This window comes from Bidens hawaiensis, unplaced genomic scaffold (genome assembly GCF_021521415.1).
Source record: "Bidens hawaiensis isolate Kalapana, Puna unplaced genomic scaffold, B.hawaiensis_p1.1 tig00005944_1, whole genome shotgun sequence".
Lineage (NCBI taxonomy): Eukaryota > Viridiplantae > Streptophyta > Magnoliopsida > Asterales > Asteraceae > Bidens > Bidens hawaiensis.
The window spans coordinates 483,368-507,549 of NW_027491393.1; the positions used below are offsets into that span (position 1 = coordinate 483,368).

At 38.2% G+C, this 24,182-nt stretch overlaps 2 protein-coding genes across 2 annotated transcripts; both read right to left on the minus strand.

Moving 5' to 3' along the window:
- Positions 1-8,412: 8,412 nt before the first annotated feature.
- LOC143631162 (pyruvate kinase, cytosolic isozyme-like) lies at positions 8,413-12,038 on the minus strand. The gene is made up of 3 exons (XM_077100007.1): positions 11,787-12,038; positions 9,952-10,413; positions 8,413-9,277 (listed from the first exon to the last, which is right to left on the minus strand). Exons 1-3 carry the CDS (start codon positions 12,036-12,038, stop codon positions 8,465-8,467), a joined length of 1,527 nt encoding a protein of 508 aa, XP_076956122.1. The 3' UTR covers positions 8,413-8,464.
- A 4,578-nt stretch (positions 12,039-16,616) lies between these two features.
- Positions 16,617-24,061, minus strand: LOC143631163 (glucosidase 2 subunit beta-like). The gene is made up of 17 exons (XM_077100008.1): positions 23,953-24,061; positions 23,759-23,884; positions 23,272-23,367; positions 21,683-21,922; positions 21,392-21,612; positions 21,194-21,283; positions 21,019-21,126; positions 19,748-20,066; positions 19,563-19,667; positions 19,370-19,471; positions 19,233-19,290; positions 19,067-19,135; positions 18,901-18,988; positions 18,742-18,803; positions 18,611-18,662; positions 16,961-17,058; positions 16,617-16,832 (listed from the first exon to the last, which is right to left on the minus strand). The coding sequence occupies exons 1-16, from the start codon at positions 24,059-24,061 to the stop codon at positions 16,996-16,998; spliced, it is 1,908 nt and encodes a 635-aa protein (XP_076956123.1). The 3' UTR covers positions 16,617-16,832; positions 16,961-16,995.
- Positions 24,062-24,182: the final 121 nt, after the last annotated feature.

Here is a 24,182-nt window from a genome sequence, read left to right on the forward strand (position 1 = left end):
ATCGACGCTCTTATCTTGGACCACTCATGAAATGCCTAGACGCTGAGGAAGCAAGCTATGTGATCAGAGAGATACACGAAGGAATCTGTGGAATACATGCTGGCCCGCGCATGGTGGTCGCCAAGGCAATGAACGCAGGTTACTATTGGCCAGGCATGTACTTGGACGCGTTAAAAGAGATCTAAAAATGCAAATCGTGTCAGAGCTATGCGCCAAATATCATGCGGCCAAAGAACAACTTGATTCCGGTAACCTCTGCATGGTCTTTCCACAAGTGGGCAATCGATATTGTGGGTCCCTTACCACAAGCGCCAGGGCGAGTGAAGTTTTTGGTAGTGGCAGTAGACTATTTCACAAAATGGGTTGAAGCCAAGCCACTGGCAAAAATTACAGCCGAGGCAATGAAGCAATTTATTTGGAGCCACATCGTATGCCGTTTTGGCCTGCCCATGGAAATCGTGAGCGACAATGGCAAACAATTCACTGACAGGAAGATATTCAGTTGGTTCAAGGAATTGCACATCAATCAGGTCTTCACTTCAGTATACCACCCTCAAGGGAATGGTCAAGTGGAACGCGCGAACCAAAGCTTGTTGAATGGGCTGAAGAAAAAGTTGGAAGGAGAGTCCCATGCATGGGTCGAGGAGTTACCTAATGTCCTGTGGGCGCACAGGACATTAAGCAAAACCAGCAATGGCGAGTCCCCGTTCAGCCTAACCTATGGAACGGAGGCTATGATTCCAGCAGAGATTGGATGCCCATCCTATAGAGTGCTCATGATGAGTAAGACTGATAACTAGCAAAAAAGGAGGTTGGATCTCAATTTGCTTGAGGGACGCAGAGAGGCGGCTATCATCAGTGAAGCCAAATACAAGAAAAAGCTAGAAAAATACTACAATCAGCGCGTGAAAAAATGCCACTTCAAGAAGAATGATTTTGTCCTTCGGAACAATGAAGCTAGTCGCGCAATACCCCCGGGAAAGATGTCTCCCAACTGGGAGGGACCTTATCAAGTCTCGGAAGAATTGGGAAAAAGCGCATACGCTTTAAAAGATTTAAATGGAAAGAAGATCCCGCGCACATGGAACGCAGCACAACTTAGAAAATGTTTCATGTAAAAGTTGTCAAGTTTGTAATCAAGGCTTTTTAAGCCATTATGAATAATGATGCGCCCTATATGCGTTCTATTACCTTTTGCATACATGTTTCACACTTCCCTTTATTAATTTTGAGCAATATGACAACATTGTATTGACATCAAACTAAAAATAAAACGAAGTAAAACATACATGCACGAGCTTCAAGCTCAGACGAGTTAACGAGTTTTAACTCTAAAACGTCAGGGCCTTAGCCCAATAATATGAGCCTTAGCTCAAATTACTCATAGCATCCATCCTACGTATTGCGCAGCTGGACCATAAAAATACCTAAGCACAACTAAGGCAAAGCACATGCCAAAGCATAGTTGTTAAGGTCTCAGGTCGGGGCCGCGCATGGGATTATAATGGATATAAGCAGAGTAACACATACTGACACGTAAAGGCTAAAGAACTCATTCATAATTCCCTATAATAAATGCACGATAACGTCGCGCAAAAGAGGAATAATGAAATGCCAAGGCACGTGTCAGCATATTCAGAATATCGCAAAAAAAAAACTTGAAATATGACAACTATTAAGGATTAAGTAAAAATAATTTCCTTACAACCTTGTTCAAGTTTCAATGTGTAAGCATACCTTATATTCAACAAGCACACACATGCAATATAAAGCGATGAATTGGGAATGCGCAAGATGCGAATAAGGAAAAAACAAAATTTCATTCCGAAACATAGAAGTTTACAAATTTACAAATGATGAGGTAAAAACTACAAACACAAAAAAAAAAAAAAAAACAAGAAGGGCTTTTCAAGTCTCTATGTTAATATCAGCCTCTTCATCCTCCTCATCATTATTTCCTCCCTCAGCATCTGGCGCAACCCGCTCCTCGTCATCCCCAAACGTACCATAATCAAGCTGTTCGTCTTGAATATAGTCGTCTTCTGTCATGATAGCGTCAGGAGTAGGTCCTTTGGCCACGCCAGAGCCGCTGGCAGAGGTAGCGTTGCCCGCGCCATCATCACTGCCACCAGTCCCTTCACATTCATCAAGTAATTTCTTTAAAGCGCCAAGATCGGGCTGGTCAGCAAGCGCGGCTATCTGCAAGTCACAAGGAACAGTATAAGTACAAAAGATTATGAAAATAAGTCAAGTAAACTTATTAAGGTTAAAATACCTGCTCAAGGATGGGAATTTTGGAGTATTCAAGTACTTCTCCCCCACCTCAGCCATGTCAGCGCAGACAGCGTCGAGCTGATAAGGGTAGTCGGATGGATTCTTCTTTAGCATGCCATATTCATAACCATCCTTAAACCCCTCATCCCGACCCACCAAGCGCGACGCCGCATTATAGTCCATCACAAGGGTCTGGAACTCGTCTGAATATTTCATGGCATAAACGCAACGAGTCACACCCTGTGAAATCAGCCAATGACGATCCTACGCAAGAGAAGAGACAGACGTCTCAATAGCAGGAATCTGAGAGTTTAACAACTCAACAGTTTCTTTGGCTTGCTTCAGCTCTTCCTTTTCGGACGCCGCCGCCGCCAAGGCCTCTTTCTTCTCTGCTTGCGCAGCAACAAGCTCTTCTTTCAGGCGCGCAACCTCACTTTCCAACAAAGATTTTTCAGTATTAACCTGCGCAATAGTTCGGTCACGCGCCTCTACTGCCAACTCCAGGTCACGCGCTTGACGCGCGTGCTTTGCCGCATCTGCCTCTGCCACTTGCAGTTTCTCCCGCGCAGCTTGCAGCTCAAGCCCGCGCTTCACAAAAGCAGCGTTGGAACTAGCCCGGTTCTCGCTAAGTTCTGCTTGGAGTTTCTCAGCCTTCTCTCGGGCATCAGAAAGATTCCAAGCAGAAATCTTAGCCTCTTGCTTGGCCTCCACAAGGGCATCACGTACCTTTATATAATCATTGCGAAGCTCTTGGGAGGCAGCAAAAAACGCAGACCCAGCAAAAAGGTGGTCATTAAGCAAATCCACGCGAGCGCGGTCCTCTTGAAACCTCCTTTCAGCTGGAGGAACAGAGTGAGCCCAAAAGTCTTCACATACGCCCAAGGATTGGAATGAGCTCTCTTCAGTGATACTCCAGCTCGGGCGGTATATGTGATCGGCTCCCTACAAACACAAAGCAACGCAAAGAAACGTTTTAGTTATCTAAACACTAACTCGGAAGTCTGCACAGCGGAGCAAAATAAACTTATACCTGAGGAGAACCGGCAGAAAGATTAACGCCAGCTGATGAGCTCCTGCCTGCCCATGAGAAGAAGGCTGCGCCACGAAATCGCGTGGCGCTTTAGGGCTTACGCGGCCACCATCAGAATTTTCAAAATCAACCTCCTCATCATCCTCTATAACAGGTCTCTTCTCCTGCGACTTGGAAGAATCAAAATAGTCTCACGAGGAGGGCTGCGCGCAGGAGGAGGTGAGGGAGGTCTTGACGCTGTTAGAGTAGCGCGAAATATAGTCTCCTGCTCCTTAGTGATCCCAATAAGGGGAGATTCAGTACTTGTTGGAGCAGGAGCAGAACTAACGGCGCCAGCGCTAGCAGCGCCACCAGCAGCTTGTGTGCCAGCTATAATTCCTATGAAAAAACCAACAAGGAGAAATGATTCATGACTTGAACTAAAGGAAAAAATCAGACAATCAAAGCGCAATAAATACCTTGGCGCACCGCAGTCCGCGAATTAAGCATCGCCATGAAGTCCGTTTTCCCCCTTTTTGAGGGCAAAACAGAGGACTTCAAAACAACCTTCGGCATAGCCTTGGCACCTTGCTGCGCCTGAGGTTGAGCCACCAACGTTGCCGGCTCTACAAACATTTGAGTGAACAAAGCTTCATTAATAACTCTATCGGAATCACGCTCATAAAACCACAAAATATAAACAAAGTATACATGTTGGAGAAGACGAAACAGCGGGCGCAGCACCGCTTCCCTTGTCCGCCGCGCGCAGAGATGAGGTGGCAGCACCATACCTCGTGTGACTGGAGGACTGCCCACACCTTGAGGCAAAGAAGACGAGGAAAACTTGGAAGTAATACCCTTGGTTTTCTCAAGTCCCTTCACTTGAGTAGGAGGAAGATTCTGGGCAACAGAGGCATCATCTTTTTTCTGTTTTTTACTGGCCCCTGCGGCAGTTTTGCCTTTAGCCTTGCGCTTGAGTTTTTGCGCTTCAGCTTCTTCCTCCTACCCTTCCTCTTCCACAGGCTCCAACCCATAATTAGCGAGCGCATCTACAATACGCGCAACAGAAATGTTAAAACCAAATTTGGTATTCTAAGGGCCTAAACACAAATACAGGGGCTTACCAGGCGCATCGCTGTCAAAGCAAAATTCTAAGTCGACAGGGATGAACATATCATCGAAGCGATCAGGGAAAGCAACTTCCCCAGCGTTCAGGGCGACAGAACCACCTTCTGTATGCTCGTCATAGGCGGCGTGGATGTATTCCTTGCTTTCTGCATAAAACAAGACAAGTGATATCAACAAAACGAATTATACTCGCGCAAAAGTAATGCAATGAACAAACAACCCACCTAAGCCATCAACATGGATGACAGGCTCAGTCTCGCTGTCAGTCCACCTCTTGCTCATACCAACCCCCACCAACGCTTCCTCGCAAATATTCTTGGCGGGGGATGGTTCAGCAGTTAATTTTTTAACCCATGTGCCCGTTGGGTTCTTAAGGACGTCATCCGCGGGCGCAGAAGTGATCGCGCGCACAGTCATGTGGATTGGAATAACACCAGCTTTGACGTAAAAAAACTTCTCAGTCCAGTCATGAAGGCTCTTAAAAGTGACAGTAGAGCATTTAACCTTCTGACTGCGCGGAGTAAACGAAAACCAAGAATCTTGAACCTTTGGTTTATAGAAATATTGAAAGCGGCGAGGAGTAGGCTCTTCGCGCTGAGCTTTGCACATAAACTCAAAATGAGTCATGCGCACCAACCCAAAAGGGTGAACTTGGGATATGTGAATCTCATAAAATTGAAGGAGCGCACCTATAAACCTTGTCATCGGAAGACGAAGGTTACAGTGAGTAAGAAAATGAGAATATAAAGAGATATAGCCGGCAGGAGGATCCGCCGCCGTCTGCCCGGCTGCCGGGAGCAGACAACCATACTCAGGGAGAAAACCCTGTGAAACAATGAGACTAGCTCAAGCTGTTTCAACTTGCAGGGGATCTCGTCCCATCTTTTCGCCGTTTTATTCTTTCCCCCCTCCTCCGACGAAGCCTCGGAAACCCGAATACCCTTGCCGGTTTTCTTCAAAGTAGACATAACCACTGATTTTACACGGCCTTTACTAGGGGAAATTGTGGTGTCTGGGTTATCAGACATACAATTGCGAATCGAACAATATGGTTACTTTAAGCACGGAATTCAGGGACGAAGACGAAAGCTCTTAATTGGAATGTAAATGATAACCAAAAGCTCTGAAAATGACAGTGGAGATGAAGAAAAAACCGTTCAAAAGGTTTGGTTTTATAGGCCCAGGGGAGAGAAAGAGAAACAAGTAATAATCAGATCTACGCTCACGCGCCCCAACTCGCAGGTGTAGGCCAACATAAGCGCGACACGTGTTCCTGACACAGCATGAGGAGACGTGAAAGGCCACTGTAGCACCTCGACCACACGAAAGGTCTGACACATAACGTCTCTATTTCTGATGCATGTCAACACCAACCAACCACGTGCATTGACGATTCGTTTTAACCAAAGGGATGGAATTTCGCGCAACGCGCATACAAGAAAAGAAAAAGAAAAAACAAGCCCTATTGAAAAAGCAAACTATTAAGTCTAATATCCATCTTACCTCGCTCTCGCGAGACAAGACACACATTAGACTGGGGGGCTTGAAGGGGTATGCACCCGCCTTAACATCGAGCAGGGCGGGTCAACCCACAAGATATAGACAAGAGGCTTGAAATCAGGATGTCATGAAGACACAAAGCCAAAACCTATGCGCAAGCGCATGAAACATCTGCGCGTGGCGCATATCACATACGCGCAAGCGCATGAAACATCTGTGAGAATAAAGAGAAGACCTTGCGCATCCCCGGGATAGGCGCATAAAGGCCGCGCGTAAGCGACTCACAACAAATGAGACAATAGTCTAATCCAAATCAGGATAAGGACAACCATGATTGTACTCATCAGGCAACCTTCCAGAAGGTATCTTTTAAGGAATAAAGAATGTGCTGATGTTGACAGCTGCCAATGAAGGGTGGACAACTCAGCAAAGCCCATGTGCCACCACGTGATGGCACATGGGTCAGGTGAAATACCTTGGTCAGAGAATAATCAATAAAAAAGCACCAGGTGTCCTAAGTACACGTGGCGCGAAGCAATAGGAGGAGGCCAAAAAGGCCCTAATTGGGTCTGAGCCAAATCATTGGAAACCCTAATACTATAAATACCACACCACCTCCACAGTTGGAGGCAGGCAAGAAAATATACTCTAAGTCCTTTACTCATTTTCACATCTTGATTATCTTCTCCTACAATACCTGATTCTCACACCGGAGGGTTACCCCAAAGAGGACCCCTCTGTCCCTTTATGAGGGGTAAGCTCACGGTGCTGTTCGTTTTGTAGGTGGAAGAACTCGTATCTCGGAAAACCATCGGTGATATAGCACACTCGTACCCGAGGAACGTTGATCGTATACAAGTAAGTCGATCCACGCTTCTTCACCGTGCAACTTAAGCAGGGATGAGCTCGGTACCGTTACTGGATATATCAATACCGAAAGTCGTCAAAAATGGGTACTGGTAACGAAAATGCTTGATACGATATTGGTATCGAAGACAAAAAGAATTGATAAAAAACCGAGACTGTACCGATCCCGAAACTTCAAAAAGCGGGTACCGAATTAGTACCGAAAGTACCCGGTTTAGTGGTGGTATCATTTGTTCATCCCTAGACTTACGCTTATGACATCGTAAGGATATGTGAACATATAAAATTAGCATCACCAATGCAGCCCTTGAGGGTGCATTTGGCTCAGATGGCGGTACCCTTCCATGATTTCCCATTGGAGGTCTAATATGTGGAGACGTGCATCTAGTCACCTACATAGTGTGTGAATTTGGGAAGGTGCTAAGACTTGTCGTAATTTACCTTTTTATTTTGTTTACTATTTATGCATAAAATCACTTATACACCATCGAGCACGGAGGAGCCACCGCACGCACCAAGCAATTACATTAGAGCATCTTACATCAATTCGACCAACAATTAGACCTATTTTTAATCCATAAGAATCCCAAAAGACTTTATATCGCTATTATTTCTTCAATTTTCGTCTCTTTACCTTCGTGAAACTTCTTGTTTCTAGCCTTCCAAATCCTCCAACTAGCAATTATCTTCATTCCTTTCATTATTAACCCTCCCGATCCCCTTTTCCTTATCTTAGTATGAATTTTGAAAATGTCTTCCACGAAAAAACAAAAATAGGCGGAACTTTGCACCAAGCGTTACTATGTTGCCAAACCACCATGGCAAACATGCACCCGGTAAGAACATGTTCAATCGAGTCACTTCCCGCCTCACAAAGAACACAATTCGATGTCTGAACCCTGACATTCCTTTTTCTAAGAAACGTAAGCAATTTGGTTAGCACGGCTCTTCATGCAAAGATATTGCATTTAAGAAAACATTAGTATGAATGTTTTTAAGGTTTGAGAGAAAATGAAGTTTTGATGTTTTTATAAAAGTATGATGTGACAGCTGACTAAAAGCATTTATTTAACTATAACTTGTTTAGCAGATGTTGAATGGTCTAGGAACTTCTGGTTTTGCATGTATATATAATATATATTATTAAGGATCAATTGGATTGGGTTTCCTCCTTTCTTGTCCCAAAACCAATATGGGAAAATGGGTTTGAGCATTGCATTGGCCATGAATTAGTTTGATGGCTTGAAGGATGAATTTGTACATAAGCATTGAATTAGTTTTATACTATACACAATTGCAATAGATATGAGCATATTCGCAAGGTCCAGGGAGGATCCGGATCGTTTCGTGATCTTAAGTACACAAACTTACTCTATACTTTGTGGCTGAAGTTGTTGCTTGCGCATATCAACGTTCATTAGCAGGCTGAATAATAAATATAAATAAACCAAGTGTCAAAAATAGATCCAGAAAAACAAAATTATCTCATAGTACCCAAATCATGTTCCAAAAAAACATAAAGTAATGTCTATTATTCAAACTCATAACAAAAATGCATTACCCGTTACTTCTCTTAAGAAAGAAATCCAGTTTATCGATACCAAAATCGACTTTAGCTTTTACCAGTATATAAGAATACGCCCCAACAAACAGGCAAAAATCAACAAAACCAATATATCATAAGTATCACTTAACAGTGACGATCTTGATAATAGACGCGGTCCCAACACGATGCAGAGCCACAACAGCATCAGCAATCTTGCAGAGTCCTTTCTCTTTAGCATGCTGCAAAGCAAACTCAATTGCCTCTTCAGTTGACTCATCATGAGAGGCTCGAGCAGACCCCGCAATCAAAACCGGGACCAAACCCCTAAAGATCAAACTATGTCTAGCCGGTGACTCATCACTACACGACCAGTCAAACGAATCGGTCTTGATTTCAGGGACCACCACAGACAGTATAGGCATCCCGGGCCTGTACTTAGCCACTAGTTTAGCTGTGCTCCCACCTCTGGTTAGAACCAGGATCAAGCTCGCTTTAGATGAGATCGCAGTTCGAACTGCAGATGAGGCAAGACTTTCGAGTGGGCTCATGGGGACAGGTGCATTTGCAGTGATTCTTTTGAACACGTCTTGATAGTCGATTGTGTTTTCAGCTTCCATGCAGATTTTAGCCATGGTTTGAACTGCGAGTTCAGGGTATGCCCCGGCTGCAGTTTCTCCACTTAGCATGACACAGTCAGTGCCATCTAGGACTGCGTTGGCTACGTCAGTGGCTTCGGCTCGGGTCGGTCTTGGAGACTTGATCATTGACTCAAGCATTTGGGTGGCGGTTACAACCGGTTTTCCTTGTAGGTTGCATTTGTATATCATTACCTTTTGAGCTAGGAATATTTTCTCGATTGGGATTTCCATACCGAGGTCGCCACGTGCCACCATAAATGCGTCTGAGTTGGCTAGGATTTCATCAAAGTTGGCAACGCCTTCTTGGTTCTCAACCTGATAGAAGATAAAAAGGTTATAATAACATGAAAATATGTATTATTTCTAATCACATTTAACACCATTTGCCTATAACAAATATTGGATAAAAAGTGTTTCATGTTAACCCGGCTAGATCTATCTGCTTTGCTGAGCGGTTTAAAAAGCACATGGCACGTAGCTCGAAGCTCGCTTGTTAAAAGCATGAAAAGAGCTCGCTTAAAATCGGCTCGTTTGTAAGCAAACCACTGAGCCGGCCCAGTTTTGTAAACGAGCCAAGGAAAGCTTGCTCGATTGGGCTCGTTTAACTTAAGCCCAAATTTTTATGTTTATAAGTTATAAACTTATAACTCAAATTTTGCATCAATCATTTCATCCATATTAGGTCTGTCTAAACAAGTTGGCATGTCGAGCCACGAAACGAGCTAGCCCGCTCGTTAAGTAGCCATGTCATTCATCGAAGGCCACTTGGCCGATTCATTGAGGGTATTAGAAACCAGATGATGTGACTAATCGGTTAAATAATTAAACTTTCATGCAAGTGGTCATACATTCAAACACAACAATGTGACAAACTGATGGTTTGTCGGTTTGGCCTTCCGGTCCAGTTATGAAAACATTGATTTAACCCGTTACCCAAGAACAAACAAAAGTTTGACCCGGCTAAGAGAGAGAGAGAGATAAAACTGCACCTTAGACATAAGCAGGATGTTTTTGGCATTTTCTCCCAACAACTTACGAACCTCCACAAGATCTGAACCTTTTCTAACAAACGACAAAGCAATCATATCAATCTTATTAGGAACGCCCCACTTCATAATATCCTCTTTATCTTTCTCAGTCAATGTCGGCAAATCCACAATCACACCCGGAAGATTAACGTTCTTCCGTTCACCAAGAACCGCAGTGTTCTCACAGCGGCACTTAACCAGCCCACTTGCAGTGTCACAAGACAGAACCGTAAAAGAAATGGTCCCGTCTGCACACAGAATCACACTGTTTGGTTTAACATCATAAGCCAGCTTCTTGTAGCTCATGCAGATCATCTGGTCATCACCTTTAATGGTGTAATCGGTTGAGATTGTGATTTCTTGACCTTGTTTCAGTTGGACTGGTTTGCCATCTTTTAGAAACCCGGTTCGAATCTCTGGACCCTGAAGTAAAACAAACAAAATTAATAGTTTGTTTATGCCATCAATTTATTGAAATTATCATGTGAGCTGCAGATTGATGATGATCTGGATAATGTAGTTTCTTGTTAAATAAAATTTATTTCTATTGAAATTTATAAAAATAAAATTCTTTAGTCAGATTCTCAATAAATTTCATACAAAAATAAGAATTTTCAAATAGGATTGCAAAAGAACCGAACGAAGCAAATGGAGTTTGTTTGTGTTTGTCCGTTTAACTTTGACCAGTTACACGACCGAACACAATCAATTAAACGAACGGGGTTGTGGTGTACGTGTTCGTTAAAGAAATGACCTTGTTTGTGTGGTCATTTAAGCCCGTTAGTTAACAGTATAAATGTTCATGAACGTAAATGATTGTAAACAAACAAACTTAAATGAATGAATATAAACAAACGTTCACGAACATATGTTCATGTTCATTCTTTTAACTAAATGAATAAATTTTTCTATTATGTCCATTCATTTATTAAATAAACGAACTTCTGAATAAATGTTTGGCTGGCCTAGTTTCGAATACCCAATTTTTCATATCCAGATCGGTCATTTACTGTCCAATGATCTGAACGCATATTTATAAGTGTATACAGCTAATTTATTAAAACTGCCTGTACGAATTTGCAATATTAACAAAACTTACAACATGGAAAAGTTATAAAGTATATAGTGTAATGAATGAATAATAAAATTAGATTTTAATTAAATAAAATATTTATTGAACGAGTATAGCCACTTGTCCAAGTCAAGACTCCATAATATACATACAGAAACAAATGAACATATTGTATAACACCAATGAGCAACCAGCACTTGTCATGTAGCATCAAAAAAACAATTAGCCCCACCATAAAGTAATACAAACCTTTAAGCGATGTATACTTGTATGAATATAACATATTCAATTCACCACGTTTGTGTTTTTTTTAATAACCATTTTATACAAAAATTTTACAAAATTGAAACAATAACACCAATGATCTTAGATCAAAATAGACCTAGATCTGAGATAATTTATTTCTTGAAATAGCAAATTTCATTCAAACAACTAGCGAGATGAGACGAAAACTGAGATAATTGATAGTCCTTTTCCGTTCAAACAAAGTGTTAAGAAGGTCAAAATTAATCTAAACCACTAAAGCACCTAAAAACCTGTATGTAACCTAGATTCGATTTTTCAAGCATCAAATTAGGTCAAACTTCAAAGTCACGCAAACCGTACCGTTGACGTCAATCACAAGCAATCAAAACTAATTCAACTAATCAAGCTAGATCCGATTTATTTATTAATTAATTTTAGGTCAAAATCAATGAAGCATATATAATTCAACAAGCAATACCTTGGTGTCGAGCATAACAGCACATAGAATACCCGTGTTATCCATAGCAGTGCGGAGATTATCGAGCGTCTCCTGATGATACTCGTAAGATCCGTGCGAGAAGTTAAACCTAGCAACGTTCATACCTGCCTTCAACAGCTTCTCCACCATCGGAACTGACCGAGAGGCCGGTCCTAGTGTGCACACGATCTTCGTCTTCGGGCGCTTCGTGCCGATCAACTGCTGGCTTTGATCAGTATTCATGTGATCCATTTGTAATTGATTCGAGATTGAATGAGTGATGGGAATGATATTAAGAAAGAAATTGGGCGGCGGCGGTGAGAGAATAATAAGAATATATTATGGAAATTAATTCGATTGGTTGGTTAACTTGTTTTCTTTTCTTTTTGTTTGTTATTATATGAGTGTTTTTATATGTGTGTGATATGAATGTATGTTTGCCCTAATATTGATTTCTTTTTCTCCCTTTTAACCTTCCAGAAGACCAATTTTATTTATGGAAATATAACATATAATAATAATATTATTACTCTTGGTTTTTGACCAATGCTACTTGATTTATTTGAGAACAAGTTTGAAATCTCGAGATTTGGTCTTTGTGGAAACTTCACATTTTCTGAAACTATGGGAAATTTTTTATATTTTTATCTGAAAACGAATTTTTCAAATGAACTCCTAGTTAAGTTTACTACATCAAGATACATTTGTTTTTTGATTTGGAAAAAACGCTCACCTAAGGCCAACACCTATGAACACTTGCCCGAAGGCACGATAGTGCGCTGAGATAAATCCTGTTCTGTTCAAGGATTCAACTCGTGAACGCCACATAGTCGGCTAGTCTCTCATCATCACACGGTGCCGCCAAAACTAAATGATGGGGGGCATGAATCGAACCTGGGTCAAATGAAACATAAAGTCACTTACTTATCACTTCACCACAAGTTTCAAAACTATGAATTGTATTAATGGTTGATGAAATAAAAATTTGTCTATTTTACTATAAATTGCTTATCATCCAAATTCGGTTATGATGTTAGGGGTGATTTATTAATCACTAATAGCTTACGTGTTGTCCATAAAGCATAGCTAGGTTGGGTTCGGGCATGGACTCAAGGTTAAACGAGTTAGATTAGCTAAGCCTGCTTATTTTAGAAAACTAAAATGTAGAGATCGACTTGTAAAAACCTTGAATCTGTTTGTTTAGTTTTTTAAAAACTTAAATTTTGTATTATTGCCCCAAACTATTGGAATTAGGTGTAATTGTGTGTTGTATTATGGTTGATGAAATGAATTAGGATATTTTGTTATAAATAGCATTTAATCCAAAGTTGGTTATGATGTTAGGTGTAATTTATTAGTAAAAAAGAGCTTGCGTGTTATCCATAGTATCTTAAATCTGTGTATAAGGATGAGATCGAGCAAGTGATATGAGTTGGGTTAAGCAGAGAGTAGGGAAAGAAAGTATGGCTACAAACAAGTTAGGCAAAACTGACTCATTTCTCGGGCTCAAACTTAATCAATATAGTTCAACTCAGCTAGTTTTTTTTTAATTATTTTTTTATTTTTTTAAGCTAAAATGTAAGTTCAACTCGTAAAAAACTTGAATCCGCTTTCTTATTTATAAGAAACTTGAATTTTGTATTTTTGCACATAACTAATATACAAAATTAAAAATAAAAATACAAATTTAACATACATATAGTATATAAATTATGAGCTACTCGACTTATAAACTAATCCATCAAAATTTGGGTATAATTTATATGAATTAAAATATAAGCTTTAGTTAAACGAGTAAGCGAATAATAACTACGAGTGAACTTTTGTTGGCTTAAGCTTAGCTCGTTTACAAACAAAACACGAACTTGTGCACTATAAGATAAAGAGTAATTTTAGCTTCTATTTTGTTATAGACAAGTGGTGGTGCGACTGTCTTTGCTAACTTTCTATCGAAGATGAATTCTTAATCATCAAGCATCATCTTTCACTTTGTGCCGAACAAATTAGCCTCCTAATTGGTTGATTTCATCAATGTGCAATCTTCAAGAAGTGTTGAATATAGTGAATTACGTGTTTTAATCACACATTCAACACTTAGAAGTTGTAACTTTTCTCTAAGTGTGTGAATTATATGAATTAGCAATTAGAATTGTATGTCATGTAAATTGGAACAACTTTCAAAATTAAGAACTCATGGTTGCAACACGGTTCGACCATGTTCTATGCATATAAAAGTGGTTATTTTTAGTAAAAACCCACAATCAATTTACAACACAATCGTAGATGAACATGTTGCATGTAACATAATTTTTTGAATTTTAACATATATTTTGAGGTTTAAAACCTCTATATCCGTCTCGCATTCCTAATATGTGTACTTTCAAATGAAACTAAGATCAAGAAAATGAGGATTTTATGTGTGACTAGCGCGTATAATAGATTGTTTTGTTTATGTGACTGTCATCACACACTAGTTTTAAATCATGTTTAGAAATAATTTTTTTTATAGATTATATTGTTAGTCTTGGCCAGATACCAAAACCATGGAATCCTAAGTAGTAGCCCAAATAAATAAGTGCATTTAAATTGGGACATGAGTATAAAGCATATATTTAGAGAAAAGTCATAATCTTGGGGACCCTATATACAAAGAAAAAAGACCAAAAGGTAAAACAAACACATTCCTCCCTCGTTTTTCTTACCCACGAGCCGGTGCCCGGTTTAGCGACCATGTTTTAAAACTACGAGAATGACCCGGTTTGGACTACTTTTTTTTTCGGAAGAAACAAAAAATCAGTTTACTTTTTGAAAATATGTATGAACCGAATCAAATGACTTGAAAGGTATCATTATGCAATATAAACTCCATTATAATCAACCAAGCAACTCCGATGCACATTTGTGAATCGAGTCGGTTTTCAGGTAACTCGAGATGAAATTTTAAATGCAAATTCGAGTTTGAATAACCTCGTTAGATGTAAAAATATGTATATAATAAATAAAATATATACGTAAACTATTATAAAGAGATAAAATGTATAAATCCAACTCCAATTCATCCTGTTTTGATAAAATTTATAGTTTGAAACTTTGAATCGTTAATGATTTAAGAAACTAAACAAATCAACCCAACTAGGTTAGTTGGGTCATCCGGACCGACTAGCTTTAGCTGTTTGACGGTTTGAACTATTCTTTTATTTTTCGAATTTTTGTAATTCTTAGTTTGTATTAAATTTTAAAAAGATGAAGTTGGATTATTATTATTATTGTTATACTGCATAACAAAGGTTAAACAGCCAGTTCAATGTACATGGTTACTTTTAGTTTTAACTTTCAAATCGTTAAAACTCGAAACCAACTTGAACCGAAACATATAAATATCAAACAAGCCTAACCATTTGACTTGCTTTGATTTCAAACTTTTCACGATTCGTTTCAGCTGTTTATGAATACCCTAATGAGAACTATTAGAGGAGAAGGGGCACAAGGTAAGCTTCATGGGTTTCAAATCACAAAGCAAACCCGCCCCATATGGGTAGATTGCCAAGTTACAATTTATGGCAAACCTTTGTCATGAAGAATATATGTTTTGAAAACATAAATGTGTAACTAATTATTATCATTATTATTATTATTATTATTATTATTATACCACTAACTCTTCACCATTTTATTCACTCAAATCTTCCATCATTTTTATTCACTCAAACCTTCACCATTTTTATTCACTTAAACGCTTGATGACTAATTTCTCAAACGATGGTCTCGGGATATTCATATCGCCGAACGATTCTGATAACAACATTTTTTCAAACGATTGTAGCATACAAATTTTCAGATCTCATCGAGCAAGCCGAAGAGAAGGACACGACAACGTCATCGAGCATTCCTAAAAGGAAGACACAACAACATAATCATCGAGCAATATAATTGGCTAAATGATCGTTTAGTTTTAATTTTCGTATTTTAATATTTTTAGTTTGAATTGTCGTATTTTATTTTTCCGGTTTTCAGATATGTTATATTTTTAATTTTAATGATATTTTAATTTTAATTACATTTAATTGTTTTATTTATTTTAGATTATAAAAAATAAAAAACACATGTTCTAGGGTACTTATGGGTAGGTGTCGCGTGCAATTTTGTGGTTTGGAGTGTAGAAATGAGATGGCAGTACGGATTGACCAGTGCGTAGGTAATACCTACGAATGCCCCTTCTCCTCTTATATAACATGAACTAAAGAAACCGTTTTAGTAATCATGGAATGAATGAATGAATAAAATGCAATTGACTTTCTGGTCCAATGACATAAGGGTTATGGTAGATGTTTGCAACTTTATGATTTAGGTTCGAAAATGACTCAAGAGGGTTTTCCACAATGATGGGTTTCCTCCTTGAATGTGTTCCTACGTAAATCAAGCATAGAGAGTTAAAATAACTACGGATGGTTAACATTTCGCCTAAAAAAAGACTCACACTTGAGGTTATTCCAAACTGGCAAACTCCATTAAGAAAATGGAAGGAATAAAAGATGAGAAGAATCATCATTGATAGAGTGAAAGAAACGCAAGATATCTCTATGTCCACTAATATATAATATTCATTTATGTTTATAATAGTTATTTGATAATAGTTATTTATTTATGTTTATACCTCTAGATGTTAAGAAAAGCGTGAACTTGACCGTCTAGGATTTATTTTTCTTTTTCTTTTGACCAAACAATTGACCTTCTGGATGGTCATATACTACACAATAAGAATCATGATTCGTGACATATATGATTTAATATGCAAACCGTCAGGTAGACAAAAGTAAAACCATAAGAGCGTTTTTCCAACTCGATTACAAAAGAATGTATTCACGATCCCCATAAGACACATGCAAAAGTCCAACTTTCAACGCATGAGGTACAAGTTACTATAGAATGGTTCCTCTAGTCTTAGTTCTCGACTCCACGTTTCATGGAAGTGTTGATCCTATTTAGCAAGTTCATTACAAAAATGGAAAAAAGAACTTATGGGTCGGGTCACCTTTAATTGTTAACCTGCATAAACAAGTAAACAAGTCAAAATTGGTGCATCCAAAATGAATGAAGATCTATACTCATTCATTGGCTTCTCAATTTCAAGTTGACTTTTGTTGACCAAGATAAACTAAAGGCTGTAAGCTTACTTTGAAGCAAGAGGTGTAAATAGCCTATAGAAGATTCAAAGCTCATCATGACCATGAGGTTGATCCTTGTTCACTGCTTCAAGTTTATCTTCTAGTTCCTGTAGCGCCACTCAAATACAATCAGAAGATCCGATATAAGAAACGGGTCTGGTCAGGCTGACCCGAAAACACTTTTTTTTATCAACTGTTATTATTATTATCATTATGATAACCCAACTTTTTTAGTATAGCTGTTTAGAAGGTGTCGTGCATTTGAATGACCCACAAACACCTTTTTATCTAACTATTATTATTATTATTTTATTATTATTATTATTATTATTATTATTAGACAAAACAGCAAAACTAGTCCTTTATGTTTGCACGTTTTTTCAATGGTCGTCCTTTCGCAAAATTAATGACAAAAAGCATCCTTTTTGTTTAAAAACTATATCACCTTATGTCCTTTTGGCCTAACCCAGTTAACTTTTCTCGTTAAATCCAGTCATGTGCAAGGCACATGAGGGTAGTTTTGTACATTTACATATTTATTTAATAATTGAAAAAATAAATATTATATATATATATATATATATCTTAAACTCACTCTCTCTCAATTATTTCTCTCTCTCTCTCTCTCTGACCACCGCCAGGTGCATTGCCACCACACCGTCCGGCGACCACCCACACCACCGTCCGGCGACCATCTTCATCTGTTTACATTTAAAGATCTGGTGCAAGAACAAATTTAGGGTTTTAGGTTTACAGATCCAAATCAAGTGGGTAAACTTCCAAGTAAGAGATACATTCAATCTCCATCTCTATTCTCTCTCTACTTTCTCTGCAACCTCCATAACCATAGTCGGATTGATGAAGTTGGCCGCCGGAAACACACAATTATTATCACGTTTACTCGTTCTAGATCTACGATTGAATAAGAAGGATGTTTACAGATCTGAGATTGAGTAGGCCGGTGGTAGCATCAATGGGCTAATTGTAATGGTTGCCGGAGATGTGGTGGTGGTCACCGGCGATGGTTATAATGGTTGCCGGCGATGTGGTGGTGGTCATGGCTAGATGGTGGCCGGCCATATATTTAACGGCAAGACAGAGATGGATTAGGGCCAAAGTTAGGGTTTTTGATTTTGTAAATGATGAGTATTGGGGATTTAGGGTTCTTACAATGGGAGTTACAGTGGAGGCGACTGTGGTCGTGGGTGGAGGCGGCGGCAGATGGTGGGTGGTGGTGCTTGTTTGGTTGGTGATGGTAGGGGTGGTGGTCTTTAGGAGAATCAAAGAGAGAGAGAGAGAGGGATTTTATTTTTCTTAAATTTAAATGTTTATTTAGTTTTAATTATTAAATAATGTGTAAAGTTACAAAAGTACCCTCATGTGCATTGCACATGACTAGATTTAACGAATATATTTAACAGGGTTAGGGCTAAAGGACCTAACGTGAAAGGAATTTGAAACATACAGTATGCTTTCTGCCATTTGTTTCACGAAAGGATGTCTATTGAAAAAACGTCCAAACATAAAGGACGTCTTTTGCTGTTTTGTCTAATCATTATTATTATGACTTTTGGCCTGTTTGACCCACTTCCTTTTCAACCCATTTATAGGTAAATGTCGAAATGGTCAACTAAGTCAAAATGGTTATAAGACATGTACCTTGAGTCTTCCTTCCTGGCACAGGGCTGGAGTCGTCAACAATGCCGAGTATCTGCAATAAGAAATTAGTAATACTTTTAGTCCACAATGTTCATGGGAGGAGGGGAGAGGGGGTAGAGAGAGAATCTTACTCGCAACGGCTTGGTTCATCTATATCAGCAAGTTCAACTTTTGATCCACATCTTAATCTGACCTGTTACATGTCGAGAAAAAGCATATGAAATATTGTTCTGAATCAACCCGTATATATGACTGAGTTAATATTAATATAGGATAATGAATTAACATACGGTTAAGCTTCTCTGAGGTCCGTTCCAACATTTGTCTCCATTTGAAAAGAACATGACTCTGTGTGACTCATCAAATTTATCCCATTGCCTATATACAAAACAAGAAAAAATCATACTCGTTGACATTAAAAAATTAAAAAGTATTCAAGGCCTTTAAAACTCCTACCCTAAACGAGTTGTGCTGTGACCCTCCTCTTGGATGGCTTCCTTATAAGGACAGACTTTATAAACATACCTGAAACAGATTAAAAAAAAAACAAATTCAGCATAAAATCATTGAAGACCTCCAAATTCAGCATAAAATAAGAAATATGAAGTTTATAAGTTATAACTTGTTTTCTTTTATCTCAAAGCAATGTCCGTATAGTGAATAGAACTCCTTCTCTAGACCTGTAATATCAAAAATAGATTATTATATATTTAATTTTGGGGATAAATTTTAAAACAAAATAAAAAGATAATTACTTACCGAAGTCATGACCTAGCTTTTTGGTTAAACTCGTTATTCTTGATTGCATTTTAGATAGCTTCCCACTAGCATCATCATATTCTTTTCGTACATTTTCAGATTCTACAGTACAAACAAATTAACAATGATTCATCATTCATGCGAATTTAAGAGCGTATATATGTTCAAATGAACAAAAAACTTTCATTTTTACCAGATGTATCCACCGGAGTCTGAAACGGGTTAACAGCCTCTATAAACTTTCTTACAGTTTGTTGAATCTTCACCAACCATGACGGGTTGCTTGTGCTTTCGAAATCTTAAACATACATAAATTTGAAAATAATAAATACGAAATGAATGACATGTCAAAATGGTAAATATAAATTTCATGTTTACCTGACATGTCAATTTCATCATCTGACCCGTATTTGTGGGAATCATGGGAATCATCATCTGGAACATCATGCATGTGATCATCATCCTCATATTTATGATGGTCTTCCTCGGTTTCCGTATCATACCCGTTGTACTCCTCATCATGTGCATTATCGGATGCATCATCGTCATCTAGATCATCATCATCTTCATAATAATGCTTAGAAGTGCTTTCATCTTCCTCGTGTTCCTCGGTTTTCTTACCAGTCCAACGCGAACCAATCACACGACCTAATTCTTCCCTTGATAATGAATCAGTATCTTCAGATGCATCATCTTCCTGAAAAACAGATGGGTTATATGCAAAGATTGATTGATAACGGTCAGAAAAGGCCACTGTGATAATGACTTGGTATCTTCACATTTAGGCCTGTAAACTAACCGGACAAACACAAACAGAGCATGTTTGCGTTGGTTCATTTAACTTTACTAGAGCAAACTATCAAACACGAACAATTAAACGAATGGTGTTTTCTTGTTTGTGCTTGTTCATTAAGAAAATGACATGTTCGTTTTCGTTTATGTTAGTGCAAATGGTTCATGAACATAAACAAACAGAACCATACAGAAATAACGAACATAACTAAACATAAAGGAACAGACAACTGAATAACACCAATTATAAGTACATATGAACATCGATATGTCGGGCCTAAAAGATAGTAAAACTACACTAAATTGTAACGGGTGATATTTTAATTTCATAAAACTAGGCTAAATTGTATCGGGCCTACAAAACTTAAATAAGTATGTAAACGGGCTTAAACGAACATAACTGAATATAATGAACATAAACAAACTTATATGAACAAACGTTCACGAAAATAAATGAATGGATGGGACGTGTTCATGTTCATTCATTAAGTAAATGAACAAAAAGTTTTGCTCATGTTCATCCGTTTATTTAATGAAGGAACAAAAATGAACTTCATGCTTTAAGGCTCACAAACGCTTCACTTTAGTTAGCACCCGGTTCGTTTACAGGCCTAACCACATTAAGTGACAAAAACCAAAGGAAACTAGAGGAACTAATTCGAAGAAACTAAAACAAGGAATTTCACTAAAACTGTGCAACACTAATATTTGAGTTACAGAGAGTCTTATACTAAGTTAAAAGAAAAACCAAAGGAAAACAACGAAAAATAGATCACAGTCTGATGAATTCCAGCTTAATATAAAGAGCTAAAAATTGCTACAATTGCTCAAATTGAGTAAATGACAAAACAATGTACCTTACTTCCCGGCACAGGAGAATGATCACATTCATGTGCAGCATCAGATGATTCCTCGGGGTCATGTTCATGTGCAACTTTAGATAGTTCCTCATTGTCTTCAACATGCTATACAAAAAAAAAAGTTCAATAAGCATAAAAAGTGTTATAGTATAACATTAATATAAACAAGTACCTCCTCTTCCATATTGTCATGAGATGCATCATTGTCATCATTATGGTGGGCCACTGCAGCTTCAATATCAGCAGGGGCCTTGTTTAGATCCTATGAAACATACCTCAATTACAAAATTAACAGATGAAAAATCATGGAGGAGCAAACTTGATGCAGGAAAAGCAAGTATGAAAACTTCATGTAAAGTACAACACTCACCTGACTTGAAAGCGAGTGATCATGAACCCTTGCTTCATCATCAGATTTACTTCCTACAGCTTCTTGTTCTTCAACTTTTTCTTCAGTTTTTTGTTCCTCAACTTTTTCTTCAGCTTTTTGTTCCTTTAACTTTGCTTCTTCAGCCTCCCTCTTCTTCTTTTCCTCATTTTCTTTCTGAATACGTTCTTTCTCCTCTGCCTTTTCTATCTGTTCCTTACGCTCTAAAGAAAAGATAACAATTTTCATATTAGAAAAACATAAAATGATAACTAAAATATTAAACACAAGTACCCTTAAGCTGCTGAACAAGCCCCTTAAGTATGTTTTCCTCATTCTTTAACCTAGATAACTCTTCCTCTTCTTTTGCTGCTGAAAGCTTTGCTTGTTCAACTTCATGCTTTCTTACTGTAAGGCCTTCACGAAAAGCTGTAATCTTTTTTCTTAATCTATCTCGTGCTACCTTCCCAGCTTCCCAACAGGTGTTTTTGCACTTCACTTTACCATCATATTCATCACTTCCATCACAGCAATCTGCTCAACAAAACAGTGTAATCATTGGCTTTAAAATCAGACTTTGAATGCCTAGGTAATTGCATTTGCATAGCCAACTTCAATTCAATTGCCGCCTTAATCAACCACTAGATAATAATGGCAGATATATAGTTTTAACAGTGACGAATATACAAGGCGAAGGCCTAAGAAAGGCAAGTAAAAGTTAGATCACCTCATATTATGTTTTATTTGTATAATTTCAAAGCAGCAAGCTGAGGTGATGACAGATCAGATTGTTAAAATAAAGATATCGTTTTCCATATCCTAATGGCAATGGAAACTGAATATCAACTAACTGATTAGTTAACAAGATAATAAACATTTACATGAATTCACATCTTGTGGCAATGTAACAGCAGCAGGAACTGAAACAAACACCATTAATGTGAAAATAGAGAAAGGATATTCTAAAGGTTCCTAAAGCAGTATCATTAACCAACTGTAGGAGCACTACATCTCTGATGCATCTCAGACACTATGTATGCAAGATGATATAATATGCCTACAATTTGAACTTAAAATTCTAATTAATCTATCAAACAACAGGTCCACTAGACCAATATCCAAATACTTTTTCAAGTACATCAGAAACACCAGAAGAGAAAAACACATGATTTGATGTAAACACCCAATTTATTGTTTTAAATGCATAAAGTTGCATATCACAGCTCTTTTACCATAGTTTTTAAAAGCACTCGCTTCTTGCGCCTAGGCCCAATTTTCAAACGAGGCTCAACAAATGCGCTTCTAGTTCCTAGGCAAGCGCTTTGGCATTGTCTATGGTAGGAACATGAGAAGATAAAAGCTGAGCATAAGAAACGCAAGAAGTGCTAAGGAGAAGTCAAAGGAATTACATTGAACATTTTGTTATTCAAGTTTTGTAATTACATTTGAATCTTGACTATTTTAGAACTTTTGGTACTAATTAGATGATAATAAATGTTATATAATAGCTTTTGTTTAATTTATTTGAAGAATAGTATTAATTATCATATATATAATATATTTGATAACTATGTCTTTTACACATGTGCCAATAATATACATAAGAATAAAGTAGAATTGTGACACACAATGCAAATCAATTATTGAAACATGATGTCACTATTGAAATTGAAATTCCATCTGCCTAATTTGTAGGCTCTAGGGTTTATCTACAGCTTCTGCGTCAGTTAAATAATCGGATAACCAAATTAGCAGACACGTCTTTCTCTAGCATGATAACATATAACACAATAAATCCATCAAATTCATAAAAACAAGCAACCCCAAAAGTCCAAGCCTCACAGATACAACAACAAGAACTAATGAATAAAAAGTTTACTCACCACAAATCCCATCATTAACCCTAGAAGAAAATATAACAAGAGGACTATGTCCAGAGTTCCGGCAATAAAACCTCCCAGCCGGACACGCAGACGTCCCTGCAACGCAAAAAACTCACAACTATGACATCAGTCCATCACTAACCAAACATAAACACATCTAACTCAAAATTCAAAACCTATTAAAAATCTATGCAGTCAATATCGGTAGTATAGCGGTAGTTGGACCTCTAGCAGAATACCGGTACCGCTAATATCGGCAATATTGACCGATTTTCCCGATATCAGTTTGTTAAGTCTTAATTGTCAATTTTAGTGTTTTTAAGTGCTAAATCAGCTACAATTGTTAGTGTTTTGTAAGTTGCAAAAGGTTAATTTGTTAATGGTAGGAGGAGAGTATATTGCTGAATTGGTAGTGTTAAATTGCTATAAATATAAAATTCTGCGTGATATTAAAATTACCGATAGATTAAAATAATAGAATATAGACCTGGCTCGTCAGTGGCATCTGAGCAATCACAGAAGTCATCATTAAGCTGAGCCTTAGTGAATGATTTAGATCCGTCTCTGCATTGAATCTTTCCGGAAGAGTATAATCCCCCGTAGTATGCCTCATCTGTAGGATAACAATAAGTGAAACGATGGTTGGTGAGTATTTACGAAGAATTAGGGTTTGGATTGGACCTTGGGGAGCAACTCCGAGGATGCTATCCGATAGAACGACGGCCGATCTGAGGAGTAAGATCCAGCTGAAGACCAGTAGCAGTATGGAGGATTGTGTGCGTGTCTTCATTTGTGTGGTTTTAGGTTGAAACGAGGGTTTTGATCGGAACTACAAACCTCACTAGCGACAAGTAGAATAGAATACAAGCCAGAAATGGGGTTTATCGAACCCATACGGCGTCGTCTTCGCC